The sequence below is a fragment of the Callospermophilus lateralis genome, chromosome 13, assembly GCF_048772815.1.
Source record: "Callospermophilus lateralis isolate mCalLat2 chromosome 13, mCalLat2.hap1, whole genome shotgun sequence".
NCBI lineage: Eukaryota > Metazoa > Chordata > Mammalia > Rodentia > Sciuridae > Callospermophilus > Callospermophilus lateralis.
In genome coordinates, this window is record NC_135317.1 from 70002833 (window position 1) to 70030169 (window position 27337).

The 27337-nt window shown below is 35.7% G+C and overlaps 1 protein-coding gene and 1 pseudogene across 2 annotated transcripts in view; both read right to left on the bottom strand.

Annotated features, from left to right (window-relative positions):
• Rps6kc1 (ribosomal protein S6 kinase C1) overlaps positions 1-27337 on the bottom strand; it is a 196616-nt gene that overhangs the window by 14747 nt on the left and 154532 nt on the right. For both annotated transcript variants that reach the window (XM_076831739.1, XM_076831738.1), the window contains exons 11-12: positions 16341-17930; positions 15980-16069 (exon numbers count right to left, since the gene is read on the bottom strand). In XM_076831739.1, coding sequence (XP_076687854.1) covers positions 15980-16069; positions 16341-17930 — 1680 coding nt within the window. The remainder of the gene's footprint in view (positions 1-15979; positions 16070-16340; positions 17931-27337) is intronic.
• Positions 22030-22365, bottom strand: LOC143379689 (large ribosomal subunit protein eL33 pseudogene; annotated as a pseudogene).

The window sequence follows — 27337 nt, forward strand, 5'->3', positions numbered from 1 at the left end:
AAATGCCCTATCCAATGTCACACCACAATAGAATGAAGATCTAGTTTTCATCTTCACTCTCCCAACTGTTTCCAACTAAAGAAGGAGCACATGAAATACCAATTCGCCCATTTTGTAACTCAGAAGTACAGATATAACTGAAAATATTGGCTAAGGTAAAAACTTTCAGAATATTTATAAATCACGATTTTATCTGTGTTCTGCCATCACTCACTAGCACAAGTTCCTGAAATGTAATGAGTGTCATCTTTCAAGGTTCTATACAAATCAGCAACAATTCCTCATTTTAACACTTTTGAAGCTTGTGACCCTTGAGTTATGTTTGATGTCCTGTCCTTTGCTAATAACATTCTATTAGTGACTAAATTTGCCAATATCTGCCCTTTCATTTCAACTGAAAAATAAATCTTATCTAATCTTATTTGACTATGGGTTGCCCACTGCTCATAACAATAATGTTCGATTATAAGCAGTTAGATTGGAACTTGGAAAGTGTTAAGTGGAAGTGCTATTTAGGTGTCCAGCCTTTTAACCAATGCTTAAGCACATCAACTGTGTGAGAGAACCACACAACTATTAAAATACCTTGGGCTTTAGGTCTTAAAGCAAAGGTCACTTAGACCAGGAAAAGGATGGGGGAAAGCTTCCTAAGCAAAGTACTGAAATTACTCCATTTCACAGGCTCCTTCCCCGTCCCTCCTCCTGGGCTGCAAACAGTTCATAAAGTACACACTTCACAACCTGCTCTCCCGGCCTCCTCCTTCCTGCAGTCCTTGTGCCAAATCACATCCTCCATTCTTTAACTAGTTGCTCTCAGCATTAATAAAAACTAGCTAGGCTTAGCTAGTTAGTAAAAAGAAAACAGATATTAACCAATTCAAACTATTGTAAGAATAACTGAAAGACTCCAATCGTTTTAGAGCCAATTTAATTAATAAAACAGGTACTTGTTTGAAAAAGTTGAATACTACCTATCTAGCAATAGAGGCTTCATCATAAATACTATGGCACATCTATAACATAGAATGCTACTATGTAACCATTTCAAATGATATCTTCGCAGTCGGATTTAGGTCTATAAGCAAATGTATATATTGTTTTTTTAAAAAGCTATACAAAAATAGAATTCTAATTTTAAAAGTGTGTACTTTTTAAAAGACTAGTGAGAAAAAAGGGGAAATATTTTAGTCTTTGGGCTGGTATATTTAGTCTTTGGCCTGGTTGATTATTATACTTATTAAGCTACATAAATATCTAAGAAGTGGGGGGCTGGGGCTGGGGCTTAAAGGTAGAGCACTCGCCTAGTATGTGGGAGGCCCTGGGTTCGATCCTCAGCACCACATAAAAATAAATAAGTAAAATAAAGATATTGTGTCCAACTACAATTAACTAAGTAAATAAATATCTAAGTGGTACAGCTTTTAAAAGTATAATTAAATAATATGAAAACTTTCAGGCTTATTAGAAAAGTGACTTTGGAGAAGGGAAAACTAACTATGTAGGTTCTTCCCAACATTTGGTTCACCTATATAATTTTCACTACAAATTTAAATATTATACTTTAGAAAGAATAATGAACTAGGAATCAGGAGTCCTGGATTGAGTCTTAACGAATTCATGTGAACTCATCCATAACGTGCGGGTTAGATCTGAGGGCCTCTAGGTTACATTTAATTCTAAATTCTATGTTTTTAATACTTGAGAATTCCCTAACGTGGTGTTTCCCAAGAAGGACAACTTCTTACGAGCTCTCTTTCAAAGTACACATGCTGCCCCTCCCAGATTCAGAGTAGCTGCCCCCACTCCCACTTTGCACCTCTCCACATAGAACCATTATCACCTTCAGAAGTGTGCTCTTAAAAACTTTAGAAAGGTGTGTTCTCAGAAACTTTAGAAAAGTAAACAGAAATTTACCATAGTCTTGTTATCAAATATAACCTTAGCACATTTCCTTCCAGTCTAAAGCAGACCACCAATTACATTATTTCCCCATTCAAAGTCTATATGGCTTCTCACTGACCATTATATAACAATTCAAATGTATTGCTTCATCAGGCACATGTGTATATATAATCAACCTGCTTAATAAGGTCTCGACCCACCAAACTCATTCAACCAACACACAGAAAGTAGCACAAAGCAGGCTCAATACTAGGCACTACTCCCACAGACTATACTTTGGCCACACTGTTAAATAATATGAAATTAAAATCAGAGTTACAGTTCATGTTGTTAATCTTTTGCACCCAAATTTTAGTTTTTCCACTTCCTTTTATCAGTATGGCAACTAGTATCTATTTCTTAGTTTGATAGAGGCTTTACCTGTTCACAACCCAAAATCCAAAGTTACTGATCAGCCATCTGTTTTCAAAGTGCCACCAGCAAATCTTACTTTCCATGTATGGATGTTTCTGTCCTCACAGTGGGCATGCATAATGATAATGATAATTTCAACAATAAAACAGCAGCTAACATTCATTGTCTGATTACCATATATAAGGAACTGTATTTAATCTTTAGATGAATTATTTGCAATTTCTGAAAAAACTTATGAAGAAGTCATTTGGGCAGGGTGACTTCTGGGAGAGAAACAATATTGTATTTATGTGTTTTGGGAGAACAGGGACATCTGACTCAGTCAGCTCAGAGAAAATAATAAGATGGCTTTTAGGATCAAACCACACATCCTAAGGACTCCAGATTAGAACCATACCCCCGATTTCTGCTCATAAATTTCCTTATTAGAACTCAGTGAAGGATTGCTGAGATGGGGCTATGTAATTAATAGCTCATACAATTTATAAAGGCACCTTTAAAATCCAGCAGAAGTCTAAAGTACCACCAATGATGTAGCCTTAACCATCAAAAGCTATGTGCTATACCTGTTCTTCTGCATCACTACTGGAATGTGCAACCCAGGAGCATAGGGTGGGGGATGCTCTTAAAGCCACTAGATAAACACAGTGCATCTTCCCCAGTCTCAAAGACTGTATGCACAGGAGTGGATGGGATACTGTTTTATTATCTAAACACAAAGTAAAAGTTGCATGGATTCATAATATAAAAAGACTTCAAAGACATCTCAAAATCACATTTCATAGTTTCCTGAGATACACATTTATACCACCTCTACAGTGAGAAGTACTTAGGTAGAAAAATTTGAGGGGTACTTAATGAGACAGATGCAATGCACTCCTTTATTGTTTTCTGTTGGCTTGCTAGCTAGTCTAGAATGTACCATGTGGCACCTGAGGTAAATTAGCACTGACAACCACAGCAGCTTCTTTTACTCTCCATTTCCTTTCTATCCTTCCTTGGTCTTCACCTCTTCTTCCACTAACAGTCTGTCCTTTCCTCTCCCCTAATTTCCTCATTCTTCCTTCCTATTGGATGCAATTAGTTCTGCTGTCTAATGCCACTCAGGCCACAGACTGCTGGTCCCATCCAAGAAAAACTGCTCTCAAAAGTATTAAGATAGCTAGGCTGAATGACATCTTTGATCTGACTGGGCTGTAAAAGAAGGACAACAACTGTACAGAGGTACATTTATTTTTCATAAGAATATGGGGGTAAAAAACAAGACATCGAGTAACTTTTGAATCTAACTCCTTAACAATGCAGCTTGAAACTCTTCAAAATGACTTCACATTAAGCAGGGATTCATTAATTAGTGTGAAATTGACATCATGACCTCCTGTCCTTGATTTTCATAGCTAAGTTACAACAAAGAGTTCTGTGTTAATATATAAAGAGAAACTTCCAATCAGTTTGGAAGCTTAAATATTAGAACAAGTTAAAGTACTTGTAGAATTTCTTCCATATAGGTTTTAAGACAAAACAATATTTCTTCTGATTTCAGAATGAATTTTTTACATCCTTAAAGACCAATAACTGCTAGATTAAAAACTTTTTGAGATGTACATTGAAACTTCCCAAGAAGTCTGGTGGGGTGCTGTTGGAAAACCAATGTAGTGGCTTCCAAATAAATGCTCCCTCAACAGGTCTACTCTCCCACACTGAACACCCCAAAACCATCCTCCTTAGGAAACAAAAACGGTATTTTAAATACACTTTACACTTATGTTGCCAAAATACCTTTATGTTATATAAAATAATCTCAGTGTGGTGGCACATGCCGGTAATCCCAGCTACTCATTAGGCTGAGGCAGGAGGATCAAAAATTCAAGGACAGCCCGAGCAACTTAACAAGACCCTGTCTCAAAATAAAATTTTAGAAGGCTAAGAGGTGCTGGGGATATAGCTCAATTGGTAAAGTGCTTGCCTCGCAAGCCCAAGGCCCTGGTTTCAATTCCCAGCACCACCAAAAAAAAAAAAAAAAAAAAAGCTGGGGCTGTAGCTCAGTGGTCAAGCACCCTTGAGGTTGATCCCCAATATTGTAAAAAAAAAATTTTAAATAAAAAAAAGGAAGCCTGAGATTATGTGGCTATCAAAATCACAGCTCTAAAATTGCTTTATTTGAAAAATCCATATAAAAAATTTAAACACAAACAAAGAGCACTGATTTATATATAAAGCTACAAGACAGTTATCACATACATCCAGGTCTACGTGCCTAACATCAAAAATAGAGAATGTGAAGAAATGCTAAAAGTGAGGCTCTTTTAAAAGTATAACATAGTAAAGCTGGGAAATCCCTTTAAACTCTTACCTCAAATTTGAGAAATCTTTGAAAAAGGAGAAAAGCATTCGAAAGGACATATCCTACCACTGTTTTGTCACTTTTCAGAATATTTTTCCTATGCAACCCTTAATGTTGTTTCTGGGCATGTTCTTTCCCTCACGAGTACATTCTATGTCCACAATTTCCAGGCTGAGTAAATAGTAAGTATCCTTATTCTCCACAAGTGCAGCAGTCATATAGGCATTAGGCAAAAAATAAAACTATTCTCTCAGGAATCAATACCTTAGGTTCCTCCTGCAAAAATTCAAAAAGGGATGTTGATATTCAAGGATCTTGGATTGTGTCTTTGTTTCAGAGATGTATTGCCAGTGCTCCAGCTACGCCGCTGCTGGAGCTTGGCTGAGGGTATCAACATGTTCCTCCGAAAACGAGGACAGCTGGACTTTTAAAATTCTTTCTACCTCTTACAATCTTGCAGCCTTACTTTTATCCTCCTGAAAAGTACTTTCAAAGGCACTCATGGGCCCTTCTCATAACTCTCTTTAAGATGCCCAAAGAGTGGGATTATGCCAAGACAAGTGAGTCCTGCTCAGTTTCCCAGATGCTTCCCAGAGGCAGCCACTACTCCCTTTCCTAAGAACTAATCACTTGGTGGCAAAAGAAATGCATGTGTCACTAGAGCTAAATTTTCCATCTTCTCATGTACTAGAGGCACAGAAGCAACTCCAGATCAGATTTCAACTCATCCAAAAAACTAGGGCATCAAATATGTACAAACAGTAAAATTCTAAAATCTCATTTTTCTGCAATTCACTTGGACATTCTAACTTATTGATTCATACAAATGATTCAAACTATCATATTTAGCAAGTGAATAAACAGTTTAAATAAAACAATAAAGATATCACAATATAAAATGTGCTTTTGCCCACCTTTGTTTTTACTCTTATTTAACACCTCATAGAACACTCTTTAACAAGCCTGGTATTTTTCAGAAAAGTAGCATGGGCTTGTTAATCCAAATTGCCAGAGAGCTTGGTAAAACACAGAATGAGAGTTTTATAGGCTTTGTGACATACCAAATTCAGAATTTACTTTTAAAAAAAAGTTACTATTAGAATGCTTTTTAGAGAAAATTCTATAGCCCCTCCAACCCCCTTCTGCTGTTGCTATTCTAACCTCCAAGATAGGGTAAGAAACAGTAAATTCAGAATATTCTTAAGAGGAGAATTTTACTTATTAGAAAATTCTGTTTTCACTCAAAATAATTATTTGATTTCTCCTGAATTATTTTTCCTAACTACACTTTTTAAAATAAATAGAATCTTAGTAGCCTCACTTCTTTTCACTGTCAAAATTACGATAAAACACAATGCAAATGCAACAACTGCTGCAAATAAAGTGTTCAAGTAATAATGCAATTAAATCAATGTTAGATGTTGAAAAAATTTGTCAAATAAATAATATAACATCTTTTCCAAATATCGGAATGACAGAACGACAGACCAATTTTAAAGCCACAGACCTGTCTGACACCTTAACATGATAATCAGGAGTCAGCATACTTTGTGAAAGTAGGATAATTATTGTTTCTAATACCACAGGATTTTCTTTTGCAAACTAATGACCAAAATTTTTGGTCTGACTTTAAGGATTCTAAATTGCACTTTTAGAAAGGAATTAAGGAACAAAAATATATTATCTTTTAGAATAAAAAAGAGATCTTCAGTGAATAAGGCAAGAATAAAAGAGAATTGTTATATAAGCACCATTTACACTTTTATAGTTCCCAAAAGAAAGCTGAAGTGCCTAAATTCTCAACAAATTCCTTAAATGTTCAATAAACTTAAAATGCTGTTATAATTGGTCAAAAATTTGTTAACTTTCTCCCAAGGAAGTCAGTATTCTTTAATGGACTTAGGATTAGAGAAAGGTAAATTTAAAAAAAAAAAAAAAAAGCCTGACCTGTCATTAGTGACACATTTGGACCAAGGAAAGGAACATCTTTCTTCTGCAATGAGCATTCCGTGTCGGCAAGAGCTCTGAAACATTAGTACTGTGTTCCTACATAGACCATCTTTCCCTGCAGCATCTGTTGCTAATTGAAAGGGACTAGAATTACAAAATCCTAGTCAATTTCTCTCACCAGCTCTTGCTGTGTATAAAGATTTTCTATGCAGGGGCTGAGCATTAGTCTTCTACTACAGCTGATGACTAAAGAGCAAAGAGAAAGAAACACAGAAGAAAGCTTTTTTTTTTTTTTTGGGCATCCAACAATATATGGAACTAAACTGTGGGAAGAGGGACAGCTAAGTATGTCTCTTATTAGCTCAGTAAATTACCATTCTATACATAAAACTACTCACTTACAAAGGTCTATTAACATCCTAGTTAACCAACTGTACGTCTTCTGTTTGTGTAGTCTCCTTTTGACATAAAACTTGAAAAGTAACTGTTAATATTATCAATTATGTCTTTTATTTCTGGCTTCTAGGCACAGTTCCTGGGACACAGGAGGCATTTAATACATGTTTGTTGAATAAATATACCAATCTTGTATTTCATAGCACTGTTCATTCAGGAAGTTCAAAGCATCTACAAAGGCATCATGTTTGTTTTCTTTATAAAGTCCTACTGAGCATCCATATCTATATCAAGTCCTCGGCCCCTTTACATGTTGCAGGCTACAAGGCTTAAAACATTATCCACAGCATCTTCCAAACAGCACAAAACATAGAGGATTAGATGTGAATGGTGGTCAGTCATTTGCTGACTGAAATATTCCAGGCAAGAGATGCTGGAGCCCTAAGTTCAGGGAGCAGATTGGATACTTTCCAGTGCTCCCTCTGCACAGTACAACTGCTGCCTCTGGGACTATAGTTTTCTCTGGTACTAGTGGCATGTGCTACATCAAGGAAAAATGAGGGGGACAGAAAGAAGATTAGAAGGTAATACAAGGTATCCCCTGTCCCTGCTCAGTGTAAGGAACCTTAGCACCTAATTCCATGAATTGTGCTACCAGTTTATACACTAGCCATAAAATCTGGCTGGTGTTCTGGTGAGATCATTAATATCAATAAGAAATATTTTTTAAATGTAATTTAAGTTCCCTGCAGGACAACCACCTTACCTAGATTTCCCCAGGATATTATTTTTGATCCAGAGATGATTTTTTTAAAGTTCCATAAACAAGACAAAGTGTTAAAACTAAAAACAAAATTAAAAGCCATACCAACTATGAGAATAAATTCCTTTCTTTTTAAGTTGAATTGCAGGGGATCGAACCCAGGTCTCGAATTTGGTATGGTAAACATTCTACCACTGAGCTAGATCCCAGTCTTAAAATTTCATTTGAATTCCACAATTGGAATTGTTCCTCTACTATCTACTAACTAAATTATCAAAGTTTTACAGTTTAAAGTTTCAAAGTCTGAAAACAACCACTATTCACATGGACCTTGTATTTGTAATGAGTTAATTTGGATAAATAAAATTCACCTGGTGTAAGGTCTCACAACATCTCTAAGGCAAAACAACTTAACACTCGGGGTGACAGATAATCAGAAACTGGAATTTCCATTTCCTAGCCCATCCTTCCAAATGGGCATTTTGCTTCTTTTTCCTTATTTTATAATATTTTAGAAAATGTTGACTGCCCAGTTATCCATTCTATATTCCCTGAAATCCTCCAACAGGAACTCAATTGCTTTTCTCAAATGCCATGTTTGTCAAGAAGGGTATATGAACTGTTAGAAAATTCCCTGAACAACATTACTCTAATTAGGTAGTATATTATCCAGAAAAGACCAGTGACAAGGACTGGCACTTTCCAGGAGAGAAGTCTAGAGTGGCTGGACCTGCTCTCCTCCTATGCCAGGAGGTGAGGGGAGAGACCAGGAGCTGCTCCACCTTGCTACATTCGCTCTCTCAGCTCAGCCTCGCTTTCTGCCACCACCTCATTATTAATTCAGTTGGTTTTCAGGTAATCCAATTACCTGCACCCTGGGCCTGTTGTATTATGGGGAACCAAACATAAGCACAGATTACACTTAGCTAGTTCAGGCTAGGCTTGGCAAAACACCCAGCTCTGCTTTTCTCCCACCACCCAGCTCTGAATTTCTTGTTGTGGTGACCTGGCAACCATGTTCTGAGCTTTCCTGCAATTATCTGTACAACTTGGGTCAAAACTCCTTGATTTCACCTGATTCAGCACTTCAGGGCCAAGAATTACTTGTTCAAGGGAGTTTATAGGTATCATTACTATACCGTTTTCTTGTGAGATAAAGTAAGAAACGGGTAACTACCATATGACTTCTGGTTGACCGATTATAATTATAATTCTGAGCTCTCCACAATCTTGCTCAGACTCTCACCCTGCATTTCTAGGAGGGGAAACAAACCAACAGCATGCTCCATTTTCCATTGATCATATCACAACAACTCCATTCTGAATAGCCATCGGGTGTCACACTGTTACCCAACCAAAGCCATTAAAGTTGATTGATGAGAAAAAGGCTAACTGGAAATTGTGAGAATGACAGGCGCAGTTTTCTCTCTGCTGCTCTGCTGCTGTGCCAGGCAGGGAGACGGCGACATGCACTGCTGTTAAAGGGGTTTCAGGAATCCTATTTGCCTTATCATCATTAATATTTTTAAAGCCTTAACATCAGAAGTCTTCAAATCATCAAACATTGATTTGAAGGAAATATTTGTGAAGAATTGCTTAGAAGGAGTAAGTCCCAGTTGCATCGTGGAGATTCAAACTAGCACAATTTTACAGGGCAAAAAACCGGTGATTTGATCAAAATAGCTACCTAATCGCTCTAGCACATAATGTTTAAGATTCAGCTTTACATCCTCTTTGCTCAATATCAGAGGCCAAAGATAGTTTGTTTTCTTCCTTAAAATAATGCAGGCCAATTAAATGAAGAGTTGCCAAAAATCAATTTAGACTTCAAAAATAAGACACATGATTCTGCAGCTATGACTTAAAATTCTCTAGTCTCATGTTCCTCTTCTGAAAATAAAATTTGTATCAGATCATAAAGAAAACAGTTTGGAGTAAGCAGAAGGTTAAAATCAACATCCCTTTAATGATCTAAATCTTGAGATAAAACACTGCTATAATTTGGATCTTAAATGTCCCCCTAAAGGCCCAGGGGTTAAAAGACTGGGTCCTGAGCTTAGCAATATCAGAAGGTGGTAGAATCCTTAATAAATGGAGCCTACTGGGAGGTCTTTAGGTCACAGGGGTGTGCCACTGAAGGGGAGCATGGGACCCTCACCCTTCCTCTTCCTCTCTTTTGCTTTCAAGCCATGAGGTGAGTGGTTTTGCTCCAGCATATGTTCCCACTGTCATGTCCTGCCTTGCCACAGGCCCAAAGCAACAAGCAACCATGAACTGGAACCTCCAAAACTGTGAACCAAAATATACCTTTCCCTTTATGATTATCTCGGTATTATAATAACAGAAAGCTAACACATCCTTCTCCAACCAAATATCAGATAGTACTGGGATATGTATAGAAATATTGTATTTCACCTCTTCTATATGTAGAATTTATCAATTAATCATCCTTACAAACTTTTCTAGTTCTAACAGAACTTCTCTTGGGAGAGGCTAATATGGCATTTTCTGAGATGCCAAATAACAGGGGACTGAACTTTTGGCTCTTACCCTGTCTCAGTTTCACCACTAGAGACAAATCACATTCTGGCCTGATAGGAGAAGTATGATTTCAGAATGGGTCTGTTTATGGGGTGCTCTTAATCCAGATGGGAAGGTGACCAACCAACAGTGGGGTTTTGTGAGGGCTCATTATGTATCCTACCTAGGGATGGATCACAGGGTTCCACACCCTCAAATCCTTCTAAAGACACTTGTTCTTCTTCTTTACATCAGAAGGGTCTTGCCTGGACAAAGTCAGACCTCTGTAGACTTGAAGCCCACACTCTACTCATCACAAGTTTCATTGCTAGAGAGAAAGGCAAAGTTCACAAGGGAATTTCCCTCAGTATAAAATTGCCCTTGTTTCATAGCAAACCTGACAATTTACTGGTTCTCCTCAAGCAGAAATAGATATATTAATTTGTTAATGGCAATAAGAACTAAAGGCAAAGCATCAAATATATTTGTTAACTTAAGGAAGTATTAAAACCTCCACTATGTATAAGAAAGCTGATGCTGAAATTTTCCTGACGGGTCATTCAAAGAGTTACTATTTGAAAAATAATATTTGAATAGTAAACACAAACATTTTACTCTTTTTAAATTATTTGCACAACTCATCCTTACTTTTTTCTTCTTTCTCCTTTAAGGAGAAAAAAAAACGTGATTATGTCATTGTTATTTCAAAATATACATCTATATTTGCTTTCTCTATTAACATCACATTCCTAAAATTAAATCACTCGAGGTTGGTGAAATTACCCAGGACTCATAAATTCTCATATCTAAATAATTCTTTTTTCTTTAAACAATTTCATTTGTTGAGAATCTTGGCATTCAATTTTTGCTGCTTCAAAAGTTGGCATTTTCCTCTGAATGAAAATACTTTCCATAAATCCTTTACCTCCATATTATATATATTATGTACAAACTTCATAAATGAATAAAATATTTGCTTAAAAAGTCCTCCAAATGAAATAACTCTACTAATGTTGGATGAGAAATCAATATTTACTGTTGGAGGAAAAAATTCTTGCCTTACTAAGATGAACTTGAATTTTGACTAAATTTGGTATAAGAAGGTTGTCAGATGATTTGACATCAGTGATTTTACTTATACATGACAAATCTATTTTACTACTGTTAAACTGTGGGCTAGAAAGTCTTAAATAACTGCCTAAGGCGATGCAATGAGCTAATGTTTGACCTGGGATTGTTACACGAGTTTGGTAATTCTCAACGCCACCTAAATATTCTGTCTTAACCTTCTGATGGCTTCAAGATACTTTAAACCATCCATGGTCGAAGTCCTAGTTCTAATTATATAATACCTAACTATCACACACAGCACCATGCTTAAAAAGAAATAAATCGAGTGGAAAGCATGTTTATGGAGAAAAGCAGGGTAGACTACCCCCCAAAAATATATTCATGGATTATTTGATAAAGTCAGGCCAGAAGAGCAAAGGATGGTAAAAATAAACGTCATGCTCTAAAACTGAATTTTGCAGATACTTTTCAGCATGATTTTTCTATGTTTCACTTTTCACCGTCAGCTGTGAGCTGTTTCCAAGTGTGAAATCGCCTAACAGAGGAAGCAAAGCTGTCGTTTGACATCTGGGAGCGTGGAGATTGGGCTGCAGTGAAAAGCACTTTGGACTTCTTCATTTACACACATATTCACCTATAAATTCTTGAATCTGAAAAGTATTCAGTGAGAAATATCAATGTAAATTTCCAGCATTTAAAATTAAAGGCTCCTAATGGGGTGGAAAATAAAAGTGAAGGGCATGCTGACAGGATATCACATCAACATGTTTAAGACTAGAATGGGAAACTTAAATGGCTATGTTAGCATAATAACTAATGTATAAATAATCTTACTCACTTGAGTTAGACTGCATATTAAACTTTCAAATAGTCTTTTGTATCTTATACAGTTAATAGTATAAGTTCTATTTTCCAGCTGCTTATTTATGATGAGAGTCAAAACAGTTAAGAAAAAATACTGGTAGGAAAAGAAAAAATTACACTCTTGACATCTTATTTTTCATTTATACTTAAAATGCTATAACAAAAATTTATTCTACATTATCAAGTGATAAAACATATAAAATTCTTTGTCTAAAACTGTATGTTTTATGTACAAATAGAAATAAAAACAGAGTAACTAAAAGGAAGTCCTTTGGAGAAGAATAACCAGTCTACCCCCATTTTTGTTCTATAATCTCTCTCAGTGAAAAGCAGAACCTATCTAAAAGTCTCCTCATAAGGTATCTTTATGGAAACTAGACAATGTTATATTTATATTGTCATGCCAAACAATCTATTCCTACTTTGTGGACCATTTCTTTTGCTTTTTTCTTTCTGAACTCCATTCTGTGTGTCTGTGGTATAAAAAGAGCCCATTTACCTTGAATGATGTTTATTTAAAATAAAACCTTGCTAGAGAATCACCCTGGATAATCTAAGGATACAAAGTGAACCTAAAAGGAATGGTTTCTACTTTGAAAACAGGGCTGGGTTTGATCAGTGCATTCGTATTCTCAAGACCCTCGTGATGGGTCTGCAGCTGCAGCCATTTATGTGCTGGCTTTTTCTCAGATGTAGACAAGAGAAAGCGCCATGGTTTTTGTCTTTTTGTTGCTGGATTTGTTTTCTTTAATATTAAAAAAAAATGGCAACTTAAAAAAAGTTCTTAGGTTGTAGAAACATATGAATATTGAACTTCCTTGGAAGTATGCATTGTTGAAATGACTAGGACTTTTAAGAGTCTAAGATCATAAAGTTGGCAGAAACTATTCTTAAATAACAGAAGGTGATCATTTGCATTTCAAAATTTATCTATCTTGCCTTCCCCTCAATTAGACCAAAACATGTTGATTCACAGGTTTCTGTGTGTGTTTTTTCTGTTTTAAACTTATTTATAGAGCAGAATAATGGCCCCCCTGCTAGTTTGGCATTTGCTCAAGTTTCTGTCCATGTAAATCGAATCTGTTACTGGAAATTTTTCTCAAAATATAGAAGAAGCACATCATCCACAAGATAAAAAAGACACACTGCTGATATTATAAAGTACAGGGCAGGTGGGTGATGTTTTTAGGACAAAAATATGATAAGGATTTCCAGGGGGGAAGAATGGTAAGGACCCCATGCTGTTCAAACAAAGGTGAATCGTCCTCATCAGAATCTTGTGACAACTTCACTTTCAAACCAAACATGAGTGCTTAGCAGGCTTTAGAGTTACTTGCATAAAAACACCAAGGTTCGAGCTGGGGTAGGGAAAAGGGATATGGGAGGGAACCATTTCAACGCTGGTGTTTGTAAGGGTAGATCAAGAAGTCTAACAACTACTTACTGATTAGTGAGTTTTAAACACTGATGCACTAATATATTGTTTCCACCACCCTTGGAGAACAAGGAGGAATAACTACTTGTAGTTTTTATTAGTAGCTCTGCTATTCCGTTTCAAGAAAAACAGTAAATTAAAAATTTTTGCTTCAATTCCCCCAGTATTGTAAGCAAATGGTTAGTAACGTGTAGACTTAACTGAATTCTTTAACTAAGTTTGAGATCTTCTAAATTAGAACATTAACATGACCTTTCTATTAAGACTATGACTGGTTTTGTTTCACCTTGCTGCTTTAGGTTAATAGGCCCAAGGACTGGAGAAACTTTCCATACTATTCATGCACACAGTAATACTAGAACACTTCTAGCACAACTAACAAAGCTTGAAGGCAAATCCCTTTATGTAAATAATTACAACAAAGCCTCTTTTTATACTAAAGGTTTGTTGTTGTTGTTTTTCCCCAAATGCTAGTGAAGGACAACCTGAAAAAGGACAGCGAAGGGAAAAAAGAAAAAAAAAAAAAAAAAAAAATCCATTAATGGTACACTGCCACCTGCTGGTGAACTATGAGAATGGTGATTTCTGAAAAAAGGCTTAAAAATTAGAATTCAGAAACTGATCTGTATTAAACAGAACACAAAATTGAAAGTATGTATCTGTTGATGAATGTATTATGGTTTTGTCCCACATATATTAATGCTCTCAGGATCCCAAGAAGTTATGGACATTAAAAAAACAGACTGTGCTTGAGACTAAAGAAAAATAATTTGCTTGAATGCTAAAATACCACCTTACTGATAAGGAAATAAGGAGCCAGATAGGAATATTATAATTATTAACAAATATACTTATGTACAATGAAACCTAAAATGTAATTTCTTATCAAATTAGAAAGTTGGGTGGTGTCTATAAAACTAACAATCAAGACAAACAACTGGTTTTTTGCCCTATTTTGTATTTTATCTAGATACGAGGTCTCACTGAATTGCTTAGCGCCTCACTTTTGCTGAGGCTGGCTTTGAACTTGAAATCCTAGGGTCTCAGTCTTCTGAGACGTGCCAACCCACCCAACCAGACAGGTAATTGTAATGAAGCAATTTCACTATGAAATTTTTGTTATTCCTTTTACTATATCACACCAATATGTTTTCAAGAATCAGAATCATGTCATCTATTTGAGGGGGAAAAAATTATAGTTTTATTCTATTGTCTAGGAAAAAATAAAATCAGTCCTAATTTGGAAAAGAATGTGTCAGTATTAGTTCCCAATAGTTATTTAAGGAAAGTTTAAGCATATTTTCCTTATAGAATGAAAAACTTTGCTCTTCCTCTTCACTGTAATTCTTAACAATGAAGGTTGCTACTAAAAAATAGTAAATCTCTTTCAATTCAAATTATAATGATTTCCTGTGCAGCAGAGTTAAACAAGATAAGCATCAATACACTGGTAGGCTAGTAAGCATTAAATACTGTAATGACCAACAATCAAATAGATGATGTCAGCATAATCAGTTGAAACTCCTTTGGAAGTAGATGGCTTCTTGGGGGCAGTGGAGGTTGGGGGGTAGGGGCACCAGGAGTGAAGAAAGATAGTAAGTGCTAGGCAAAACAAACAAACTCTGAATTCAAATATAGCCCCATCCGCAATGATGAGAGAGGAAAAAGTAACTCAAACAATTCATATGCTTAACTTACCTAAAATTATCAATCAAGGACTTCAAACCCACAGAAATAAATCTCTTATTTTTAAAAATAAAGACAATACAATAAGAGCAGGAGAAACCTGTTGTGTCAACTGTTTGGCTAAATGGGCTATTTTAAAAGAAGAACATGCTTCCTAAATTTTGTTAAATATAGAAAGAATCTTAAACTGCATTCTAAAATGCCAGGTCTACTCATCACTGAAATCACAATGCATTTTTTTTAATCTTTATCTATTTATAGCCTTAGGAATATGATCCTTTAGTCAGTTACCTCTAACATCTTAATAAAAATCATCCATGTAAAGAGGGTCAAGATATCTAAAGTTCCTTCTAAGCACTAGTTAAGTCATTTTAAGGAATTTATTTCAAGTTCTAAGGGATGTATAACCACTTTTTACAAGAAACACACACACACACACACACACACACACACACAAAACATACAACTATGGATTATACAATGGTTTTATTCCCCAAATTTTCCTTTTTAGAGGGTCAAAGAGATAACCAACCAATACGTATGTGAACTGCTAGTGAAAAATACAACTTTTATAAAGAAAGGAGAGCTGCCGGACCACTTTTTCAAGTGAGACATTTTAGGAGATGGCTCTAACCTGGGGCACAGTACATTCTCTCTATGGCATCGCTGTCACAGGAATCTTCAACCTCACTCCACCTGCTAAAATACGTTAGCTGAATGTGTCCTAAAAACAAAACGACAGGAGAAATCAAAACATTTTTCTCTTCCATTTTCTGCAGAAGTGAACTGTAATTACTCCTTTTGTAGCTAAAAACAGTATCATTAAGAATAATGGCATCATTAAGTACTAGAAGCTATTACTGGGGGTGAATTTGCTGCACTGATAATGAAGCTCTAGACAGGAAATGAAGATACTAATTACAAGATAAAACGCCTACTCAGTTAATTGGAAGCAACAGCGAATAAAAAGAAATGCATTTGCAAAAGTTCCTGACCTCTATCATTCAATAAGATGTTGTTTGGGTTCAAATCGCGGCACACAATTCCCTCTCTATGTAAAGCATCAAGGGCTACCACCATTTCAGCTGCCCATCTTTGAATGCAGCCCTCTGGGATGTAAAACCTGGAGTTTAGTGCTAATTTTTTATCAAGGTCCTCGAAAATCTGATGGATTTCCTTGTCTCCTTCTAGTGCTAACATACTTTCTCCCTTCCTCTCAGAGTCTCTCTGGAATAAACAAGTAGATTCCTCTTTAGCCAAATCATCAGCTTGATCTGTAAACAGCAATACTTCCTCTGTGTCTGTGTTTGCATTGTATTCATTAGCACCTGAGAGGGGATTAGAGATACAGAATAAGCTTTCTTCTGTGGTGTTTGCAGTTACTGCCAACTCCGCAACTCTAAGAACTTGCAACTCAGCATCTGAGCTGGGTAACAAAGGCAGGTCCCCTGAACTACTATGATCAACAGCTGCTACAAATAACACCCCAAGATCCTCCTGTACATAGTGTGTCTCAGTTATACTACAGGGCTTGGGCCTAGAGTGATCACTCAGTTCCTCTGTGCCTTTTTCTTCAGGGGCCTGGCACTGTTCAGTACTAAGCCTGAGGCACAACACATCCGGGGCTTCCAACAGTTTGCTTTCTATCATGCCCACATTAGTCTGTGTAAACTTAGTAGGTCCCGTTCCAGCAGCTTCTTTTGTTGGCTCCAGTTCACCAGGGAGATTTACAAGAAGATCGGGTCTTCCTTCATCAGTACCACTGACATCATCAAAAGCAGCATCCTTAAAGGAAATAACTGGGACTGAGTCATCTGAGCCCCTGCTAATGGTGTCCTGAGCTTTGAACTCTACCTTGTTCTCAATGGAATTAAAACTCTTAGAAGTGCTGTCCCCATCTGGAAGAGTAAAGAATGGTTTCAAAGGTTCTGATTTTAGACTACACAGTTTTTCTCCAAAATCAAGTCCCAGGAGTTCACTTGTGCTATCCTTACTGTCTATCCTAAAGAACTCCATGGGGCTATTTTTTGATCTACTGAGGGAATCAGAGGTTCTTGGAGAACAAACTGCTTCTGGGTCCTCATCTCCAGGGAAGAACTTCAGGTCGTGGGCTCTCAGCTGAGTGCTAGGGCTGTCACTGTCAGCAGCAAGATGTGCTGGAAAGCTCCTACTGGCTTTGGTATCAATGTCATTCCCTTCAGTCTTCATGAGAGGCTCCTCGTTCAAAGACCCTGGTTCAATCTTTTCCTGCCCATATTCATTGCATAATGTTAAATAACTAGTAGTGCATTCTTCTTCTGAACTCGAACCGGAATCTGGCCATTTTGGAGAGCTGTCTTGGCCTTCATCTTCCTGGTTGCTATCATCTTGAGAACTTGGAGTAAGACTAGTCTTCAGAGGCAAAACTTTAAGTGTGCTTCCCCCATCACTTCCTCTGGATTCAAAGCTGCCACTGTCCTGAGGACTACAAGTTGGCTGCTGCCGGTGAACTTCAGTAAGTGTGGACTTTTTCACTTCCTTAATGTCAAAGCTTTCTTCAGGACTTCTGTTTAGAAATTTACTGATATATGACCAGAGTTTGCCACCTGTGAACAAGTACAAGCAAAAAACAGTAAGATCCTTAAACAGATATTTAAGCAACTAGAAAAAAAAAGCATTCTAATAATCATCAAAACCAAGTCAACAATACTCATTAATGTCAAATGTGCTATAAAACAGGCATATTTAATAAAATTTGAAGCTACATTTCAATTTTATTATTGCTAACTGATAAATATGGTTTCAAGTATTTCTCCCGATATCAATTACTTTAAAAAAAATGACAACCTATTTCTTTCTTTTGAAGGGAAATTAGTTATAGCAAACACTAATATGAAATCTCACAGCTAAAATCTTGCTTTAAGTTAACTCTTATTTAGTCTTAGAAACATCTGATTATGTTCTGGTCTGGTTATGTAATAACTGGTCAAACAGAAATATATAAATACCATTTGAACTTATATACTACAATGAAGGAAAAAAAAAATCAACAATATTGTTCCATTTTGAAAATGCCCAGTCCAAGTCAGGCACAGTGGCGCACACTAGTAATCCCGGCAGCTTAGGAGACTGAAGCAGGAAGATTGTGGGTTCAAAGCCAGCCTCAGTTACTTAATGAGACCTAAGCAACTTAGAGAGACTGTCTCTAAATTAAATATTTTTAAAAAGCCTGGGGATGTGGCTCAGTGATTAAAACCCTTGTACCAAAAAAAAAAAAAAAGAAAGCCAAAAATTGAAGGAGAAATTTGGCATCTGGTAATATAATTTGTCTTTAAATGAGATTATTTTTCCATCTTATGCTCCCTGATACATGTTCATATGTTATGTAAGCTCAAGTAAAGCCATTGAGAAAGATTAATTGAGTAGCAATTAATGAGGTAAGTTATTATAATTCTGATTCTGTATTCTGATTTATACCTATAAAACTAAACTAAAATCACTTAAAACACTTTTGTAGAAATCAAATAAACATAAAATAATCCAGCTTTTTACCAATAATATTTGTTATGTAGTTACTTTACCATTTTTTGTTTTTAACCATTAAATATTCAAAATTAGAGGTTTTCTGCTAATTAGAATCTTTATATAAAAACTATAGTATCAAAACTCCACAAATGCACTGATTAAAAATAATAGTAAAAGAAAGATAATTAATTAAATTTGATCCAGAAATTTTAAAAGCAGTATATAGGGAGGCATACTTTGTAAAGATAGATATAACTGGCTCAGAACATTTTTAATGTCACTATTAAGCAACATATATCAAATGTAGCTAAATCTTAACGAAAAGTAACCATTGACAATGAATGGCATGAATAAATCAGCAGTTGCATCCAAAAATTTTGCATTTTACATTTCATTTCTAGAAATTCCATAAATACCCAAAGCACTGTGCCTACCACAGAATAAATGATCAATAAAGGGTAAGTGTCATAATATCAATCCTAGGATCATCATGCATCTCTTTCTACCAATGATCCAGTTAACAGACTTCCCCATTTTGATAACAGTGATGTAACTTTTCTGTCTCATTTTTTCTTACCTGAAGCTTTCTGTCCTCTTTGGAGTATACTCAATGTTTCCATATGGTTTTCAAATTCACACTCACAAAGGAGCTATGCATCAATTCCAGTCTAAAGTCTTTTGACAACAATAACCGTATTCTTCTGAGCACACTTACCTAAACTTCTCACCCAAACAATAATGCCTAACCCTGAAGCTGAGATCCTTATGCAATCCAAATAAAATGACACTGTGATTTTTGATTCTCCAGGATGATGACTCCTTTGAGGGAAGGATCAAGTCTTTTTCACCTTTCTATGCCTACTGTCTACATAGTACACAGGACATGGAAGACACTAAGCCAATGTTCAGTCAGTCGATAACACATCATGAGATGTGCCATCACCACGTACAAGTTTCAGTAACAGCAAGAAACACGACCTGATAAAATTCTAGGAAGTTTCCTTCACTCTTAGGCCGATGAATCTAAAATTCAATGTACTTAAATTCTTTATTTTTGTCCCCCAAATCACATCTTTCTGTCTTCCAAATCACTCTAGCATAAAAGTTTTAGACCAACCTTGAATTTTTTTTTCTTTTCTTTGCTCCTCCTATATTTGACAAGTCTCCAAGTCCTATGAGTTCTACCTACAGTGTTTCTCCCAGGCATATCCTTCTTTCCATTCCTTTGGTTATTCTGTGCTTCTGGGTATAATGCTATAGCCACAACTAGACTATAAAGTCCCTACTATATCACTCTATCATACTAATTGTTGTCCAGTTAAACTTCCATTTTAGCCCAGATCTTATCGTGCCATTTCTCCATTTAAGAACTCAAATCCCTCTACATATTGAACCATCTACCAACTCTCCATAGGCATTTGAACCCCTGGGTAATACAGTACCAATTCATAATTGGGTCCTCTTCCCCTACTCATTACAAAATTCACTTGAATTGGACATCCCCACATAAACCCAGGCTGGGCTTTTTCTCATTCTACACCTACCACTTAAAATTTTTTCCTATTAGTTTCCTTGAATATCTGCTTGTCAAAATGCTACCCATTCTTGAAAGTGCTTCAGAATCTGTTCTTTTTACCAATTTCTTTGTATCCCTTTACAGGATATATAATTCATATCTTTTCTGAATCCTCTACATCATTTGGTCCCTCATATGACATTTACAACATTCTACTTCATATTAATGTTACTTTTATGCTTTTATTATTTCCTTTACCAGATTGCAAGATCTTAATAACTGCAGAGGATTCTACCTAGCGATAGTGAGTTAATAAATAAATATTTATTAAACTGAGTAACAACAAGAGGTATCTTCACAATTTTTTAAAATCCTTTCAAAGAAAAAGGTGTACAAGTACTAATAATGTCATTTTAGAAGAGGTCACATTTTCTTCCTAGTTTAAAACTAATATAGAGCTTTACTGTAAAACTTTTCAAAAAAATACAGGAAAATAGAAAAGATAAAAATTTAAATTATCTGTAATCCCACCACCTAATGATAAACACTATTAAGTCATTACTATACTTACTTTCACAATTTTTAGTCACAAATAACATCATAAACATTTCCTAATTTTCATGAGAAAATGAGCTTGAATGGCTATATAGTATATCCATGCAACAGATGTTGTGATACAGTTAAATGTTCTTCTGTTGTACATTTAAGTTGTTTTCAGTTTTTTTACTATAAGAATTACAATAATAAATATTATTACATACAAATACTTGCATTCTTTGATTATTTCATCAGGACAGAATCCCAAAAATGAAAATACCGAATCAAGAAGCATGTTAATGTTTTTGGTACGTGTTGCCAAATCACTCTACCTTCTGGTAAGTAATATGCACAGCGCCATCCTGATGGCCAAACTTGCCCATATCAGATAGTAGCAAGTTTGGGTTGAGAATCTGACTCACTGGTAGAGCACCTGCCTGGTATGTATGAGGCTCTGGGTTTGATCCACAGACTTAAAGAAAAAAAATTAGAAAGTTTATCCATTGGATAAATCAAGTATGGTATTCTATTTAATTTCCATTGTTCTCATTATTAGATAAATTCTTAAATATGATTGTCAGTGTTTTCTTTATGGAATCTGTTTCCAGACTAAACAAGCACTTTAACATCAATTACAGAAACTGTTATTTTTAAAGGGACAAAACTCTTTTAGTTCTTTCCCATTCTCTGATGGGTGCTCACTTAAATTTATTGTTCCTAATGCTCAATCCTGAACTACAAAAACAATATTTTGATCAAATCACATCATTTTTTCAATTATAAAAAATATAAAATTACATCACCTACAAGAGCACATGATTCTAACTAAAGTCTCTCACCCACAAAATCTGCTTGGGTTTTCACTTTCTGCAGAGTTGAGATCAGGCCCAACATAAAAACTTATACAAATATCACTATTATTATTATTATTATAACATTAAACAACTTTTAAAAACCCTGTCATTGCTAAATCATAAAATATAAATAGAAAACACCTAAAATATTAATAATTTTAACCTTTTAAGAATATGTAAATGATATTTTTCCTTTTTTTCTTTTTCTTTCTTTCTTTCTTTCTTTTTTTTTTTTACAAGAGCACAAATTCATCTTATTTATTTTCCATTAGTTTAAATCCTTGAGGGGTACATCACACGGATTCTGTGTACAATGACCTTAGCAGGAAGGTTGCTTCAGAATGTGGCCTGAACCATGCCACTGTTTCTGTGGCACAAATTACCTTTCCCCAGATTACTCCTATTTTGTTTGGTCTGCCACCAGGAGTCACTGTGTTGTTTTTTGCTTTGTACACATAAGCACATCTTTTGCCCAAGTAGAACTTGGTTTCATCTCTGGCATAAACACCTTCAATTTTTAGAAGTGCTATGTGCTATGTGCTCCCTTTGGTTCCAAAGACCCTGCTTATAGCCAGCAAAAATGGCTTTGCACCACAGCCTTCCAGACATATATGGCTTTTAGAAATCCTGTTGGCCAGAAGGCCTCCACAGGCATTTTTCTAGGCCCTTTTGAAACAAAGTTGCAATTACTGAAGCATCTTAATCTATAAAGATAATAATTCATAAGGGTTAACTAAAATTAGCTCTTTGCCTCTCATCACATTTTAATTTATTGTCTTTCTACAAGATTGCACAATAAATGTACTAATCTGCTTGACCAGAATTAGGACTTGAAGTTGGATGATCAAATATTGTTATAGCAATGATAAAAATCATCTTTTGACTCAGAAATTCCATTTCAAAACATCTGTCCTACAAATAATTTTTAAGAACAAGACAAAATAAGAATGCACAAGGATATACATGTACAGGTTCTGGGAACAGTTTTTAAAAAATAATTAATAAGGGAATAGATAAATTATGGTAAATCTGCACAATCATTTTATATCTACTCAAAAATATCACAGCAATATTTGCAAATACAAGATGTTTACCAAGTACCGAGTACAAGTCTACGTATTTTGCATTTATCAACCATTTAATTTTCACATCAACCCTATAAAATGGTAGCTAACTATTATTGTTCCTGTTTTGCAGATGAAGAAATTGAGACACAGAAAGGTTAGGGCCCAAGGTTGCACAACTAGTAATAACAAATCAACATTTGTGCTCATATAGCCTGGCACTGAAATCCTTTTTAAACACTACACAACACTGGCTTTCTTAATATAAATCGACTTGAACTCATAGGGAAAGGGTCCAAGGTACATTCCAAAGATGGGGTTGGGGAAAAGCAAGATAAAGACACAATATAATCATCTGTATTTTTAAAAATCCAATAAGTGAGGAGTATATGTTTATACATAGAAAATTTTTGGAAGATGCATAATAAACTGTCAATAGTGTCTATTTCCGGGGAAAAGGTAATTTTTACTTTTATATGCTTCTTTATAGTTTTAATTTATTTGCTTATAGATTAGTTTTATACATTTTAAAAAAAACCTAGCTAAAAAGGGAGAATCATCTTACCACTTTGGTCCCTTGGGGAGAAATTCTTTCCCACTACTATTTGGTATGTCAACACTCCAGGGCTTTTACAATCTTTGTTTTTCAGCCTGGCCTTTTTTCCAACAGGCTCAGTACTCTATGGTTACACAGAGCATCACCTACACACCAAGCATTCTGCTGTAAGGATATGTGAGGAATATTATATAATCCTGATTTTAGGAACTTACACATCTTTCTTCTTCAAATAGAGTTAAGAGGTTAATTTAAAAGAATAAACATTTTAAACCTCTCCCCAAAAATCTTGTCTGTTATATCCCACTTCCTTCTCAACACCATCTGAATAATAAATACCTACAGAACTGAATCCTGCACTTTTTCCTTCTAAATCTATTCCTTCCACAGCTTAGTAAATAGAAAGTCCATTCTTTCAATTATTTAAGCAAAAAACCTTAAGAGTTATGTAAGGCAGAATCATGCCAGTTCTACCTTCAAATACAGACATACTCCAGTAACAATCCCACCACCACCACTACTAACTATGAATATGGTTATAAGTATGCCTCCCACAGATTAAGGTGTTGGAAGTGTGGTCCTCAGTGTGGCAATGTTAACAAGTGGTAAGACCTTGAAGAGTAGAACCTAGTGGGAGGTCCTGAAATCACTAAGACCAAAGTCCCTCACTGGATTCCTGTCTCACCACACTCCTACTACTGTAATACCATGCACCATGAGGACCTTACCAGAACCAAACAGATTTTCGCACCATGGCCTTGAACCTCCAGAACTACAAGGTAAATAAACCTCACTTATTTATATAATACTCAGTCCAGGATATTTTGTTATAATAACAGAAAATGAACTAATACAAAAACCTGTCCAATCTGCCATGATTTTCATTTGAACTGCTGAAACAACCTCCAAGTTGTTCTCCCTGATTTTGCCTTTGCCCTCCTATGTTCTGTTTTCCACAAAACAGTCAGAATGATTTCTACATTGTCACTCCTTTGCTCAGTATCCCCCAATGACTTCCTATCTCATTTAGAATACAGTCAAGTTCTTAAAGTTGCCTATAAGACCATACAGAATCTGCCTGTCCTCCTACTCACTCCTCTAAACTCAGCCCCATCTCTTCCCATTCTCTCTAGCCACACTCGTCCTGCTACTTCTTACACACCAAGCACTCTTCTGAGCTTATGCACTCTTTTCTCTCTTGCCAAGATATTTTCCCTCACATATTCACCTTGTTCCTCCTCATTTCCTTCAGGTCTCAGGTCAAATGTGCCTTTCTCAATCAAGTGACCACCCTATATAAAACAGAACCACTCTGACAAGTCCCTTCCCTCCTTTTCTTGATTTTCTCCTTAGTATTTATCTCCAGCTGACACACATTCATTTACATACTTGTTGTCTGTCTGTTCCACCTCTACACAATAGAAGCTCCATACAGGCAGAGTCTTTGTTTTAGTCATTGTCGCACTAGAACTTCACCTGGGCTCCAGTAAACACTCAATACATTTCCAACTGAATGAATTAAAAACAGAAAAGAAAATGAATCCAAGAGACTCAAATAAATTACAGACAGTTCTGTAAGTAGTAGGAGGTTAAAGCTACAAATCATAAATATTCAAGCATTGGTAACATGGAGAAAACTGTTCAAGATTAACTTTTTCAGTAATAACTATTTATACATATGAGAGTGACTTTTTTTTATCATCTTCACACAAAATACCACAGAAAATAACCACTGAGACATCATCCAGTTCACTCCCTTGCTCAAGCCAAATCTGAGAAATTACTACAGACTCTTCTCTCCCTACTCCCAAATCCATAACAGCTCCCTCTGACTCTACCCTTAGGACATCACCACTGGCACGCCAGCAGGCCATGCCCTCAGCCTCTTTCACCCAGACTCCTACATTAACCTTTCACATCTCAATTCTTGGCTTTCTAAGACTCATTCCCCAAACAACAACCAGAGTGGCCTTTTTAAAATGCAGACCAGATCCTATCACTGTTCAACATGTCTAGTGGTTCCCAATGCACTTGAAGAAAAAAACGAAGTCCTTACCCTTTGCACAAGCTCCTGCTGGCTTCTCCAGTGCCCTCCTGTACCAGTGCTGTGTTCACCTACTGATTCAAACCAAATGGCCTCCTTTTTTGTTTATCAAACATCCTGAGTTTGTTTTTACACTAGTCCCTGTACCAGGACCTAATGTTCAGAGGATGGTTTCTCTTGCCGTTCAGAACTCCTCTTAAATGTTACCTTCTTAGAGAATCTCCTTGATTTCTTAATAGAAAGAAACCTCAGTTGTTTTTGGTTAGATCTCCCTGTGTTAAAGATCAGGGTCATGCCATTAATCTACTGCTTTTTGTTTTTCTGCTTGTCCTCCACAAAAAGAATTTAAGTTTCACAAGGGCAGGTTCTTTTTCTATCTTTTTCATCTAAAAAGAGCCAACTACATAGTACATGCTCAGTGAATTGGTTGAGTAGCAAATGAATTGAGAATTCCTAGTTGCACCACAATTTACTATTTTTTGTATTCTAAACCCTTCTTAAAATTAAACAATAGATATCTAAAAGAAACAATCAAAAGATATGCTGCTTCCAAGTTTAAATAATTCAGGCCAAATTGTATAGTCATATGCACATCCAAAGTCAGGTATGGTCAACAGTAAGGAGAAAGAGACTTAGTAAAGATTATTTATAACAGCAGAAAACTTCAAGGTCCTATGTCTATGACTTTAAGACATTATAAAATTATAAAGTAAAATCAGTTTTAGCTCTAAGAGGTATAAGGGAAGGTAGAAGATGGCAGAAGAAAAACTAACATATGATTTGGAGAAGGAAGAAGAAGAAGAAGAAGAAGAAGAAGAAGAGGAAGATACAGCTACAAATAACAGAGGTAAGCTAGGATTGAAAATGTACCACAGATAATCTCCAACATGAATAATCCACACTGGGTAATAGAATATTGACTATAATTACATTCATCCTACTGACCTTGTTCTAAATTATTATGGATTATTACTACGCAAGTTATTTTGTTCCACACCAGAGGTGGCTGTATTTCGCTATCAGATGACATGACCTCTAATTCAATAATGTCTGTAATGCACTGGTATCCTCAGATAAAAGCTGTCTATAATGTCTGAACAAAGGTGAATTAGTTATCCAATTCACACACGCAATTAACTCTCTTAATACCTGTGAGACCATGGAGCCCCTTCTGAATTTCCTATTAAATACTGCATATGGAGGTCTTCCCTCCATCTGTAGTTATCTTGTGCTGTACTTCATAATAAACAATATTAATAGTTTATTGCCCCCATCAAAAATCTTGCATTAGTTATCATAAGAGACCTCATTCCAGAAGCAATGACTCCTTTTCCTCAGAAAATTATTAAATTTGGATGTTATGCCAATTAGTAAAGCACAATAGTTCTTTATTCTCAGTAATATAAAAATAATAATGTCTCTATGAAATATAAAAAATAATTAATTTTTTACTGTTTTTAAAAATATCTCTTAAAAACACCAAAAGATCATTTATATGAAAGGCATTCATATTTATATGCTGTATTAAGTCATTCTTAGTAAAAGACTATTTAAATTCAGGTGTTCACAGGCAAAACCAAATCAAAACATAATATTTTTTGCCACCTGTTCCCTCCACTAATAGCTAAAATTTCATAAACAGTTTGAAGGCAGAGCCCCATGCTTCTGCTTTGTACACATATGTGATGCCAATGGCTGTATTCATAAAAACTCAGATCAGAATAACAAGGTAATGTCAAATGTTAAGCAAATACCCTGGCCTTCTATAAAAAGGAGGTAATTAATTAATTCTTCAGGGGATGCTTTTCATTTTAGTCGTCTAACATAAATGTATCTTTTTAGCAGAGAAAAGAGAACCAAATAAAATCCCTAAAATAATGTCTAGCTCCCTTAACATGCATTCACATTAAAGTTCTA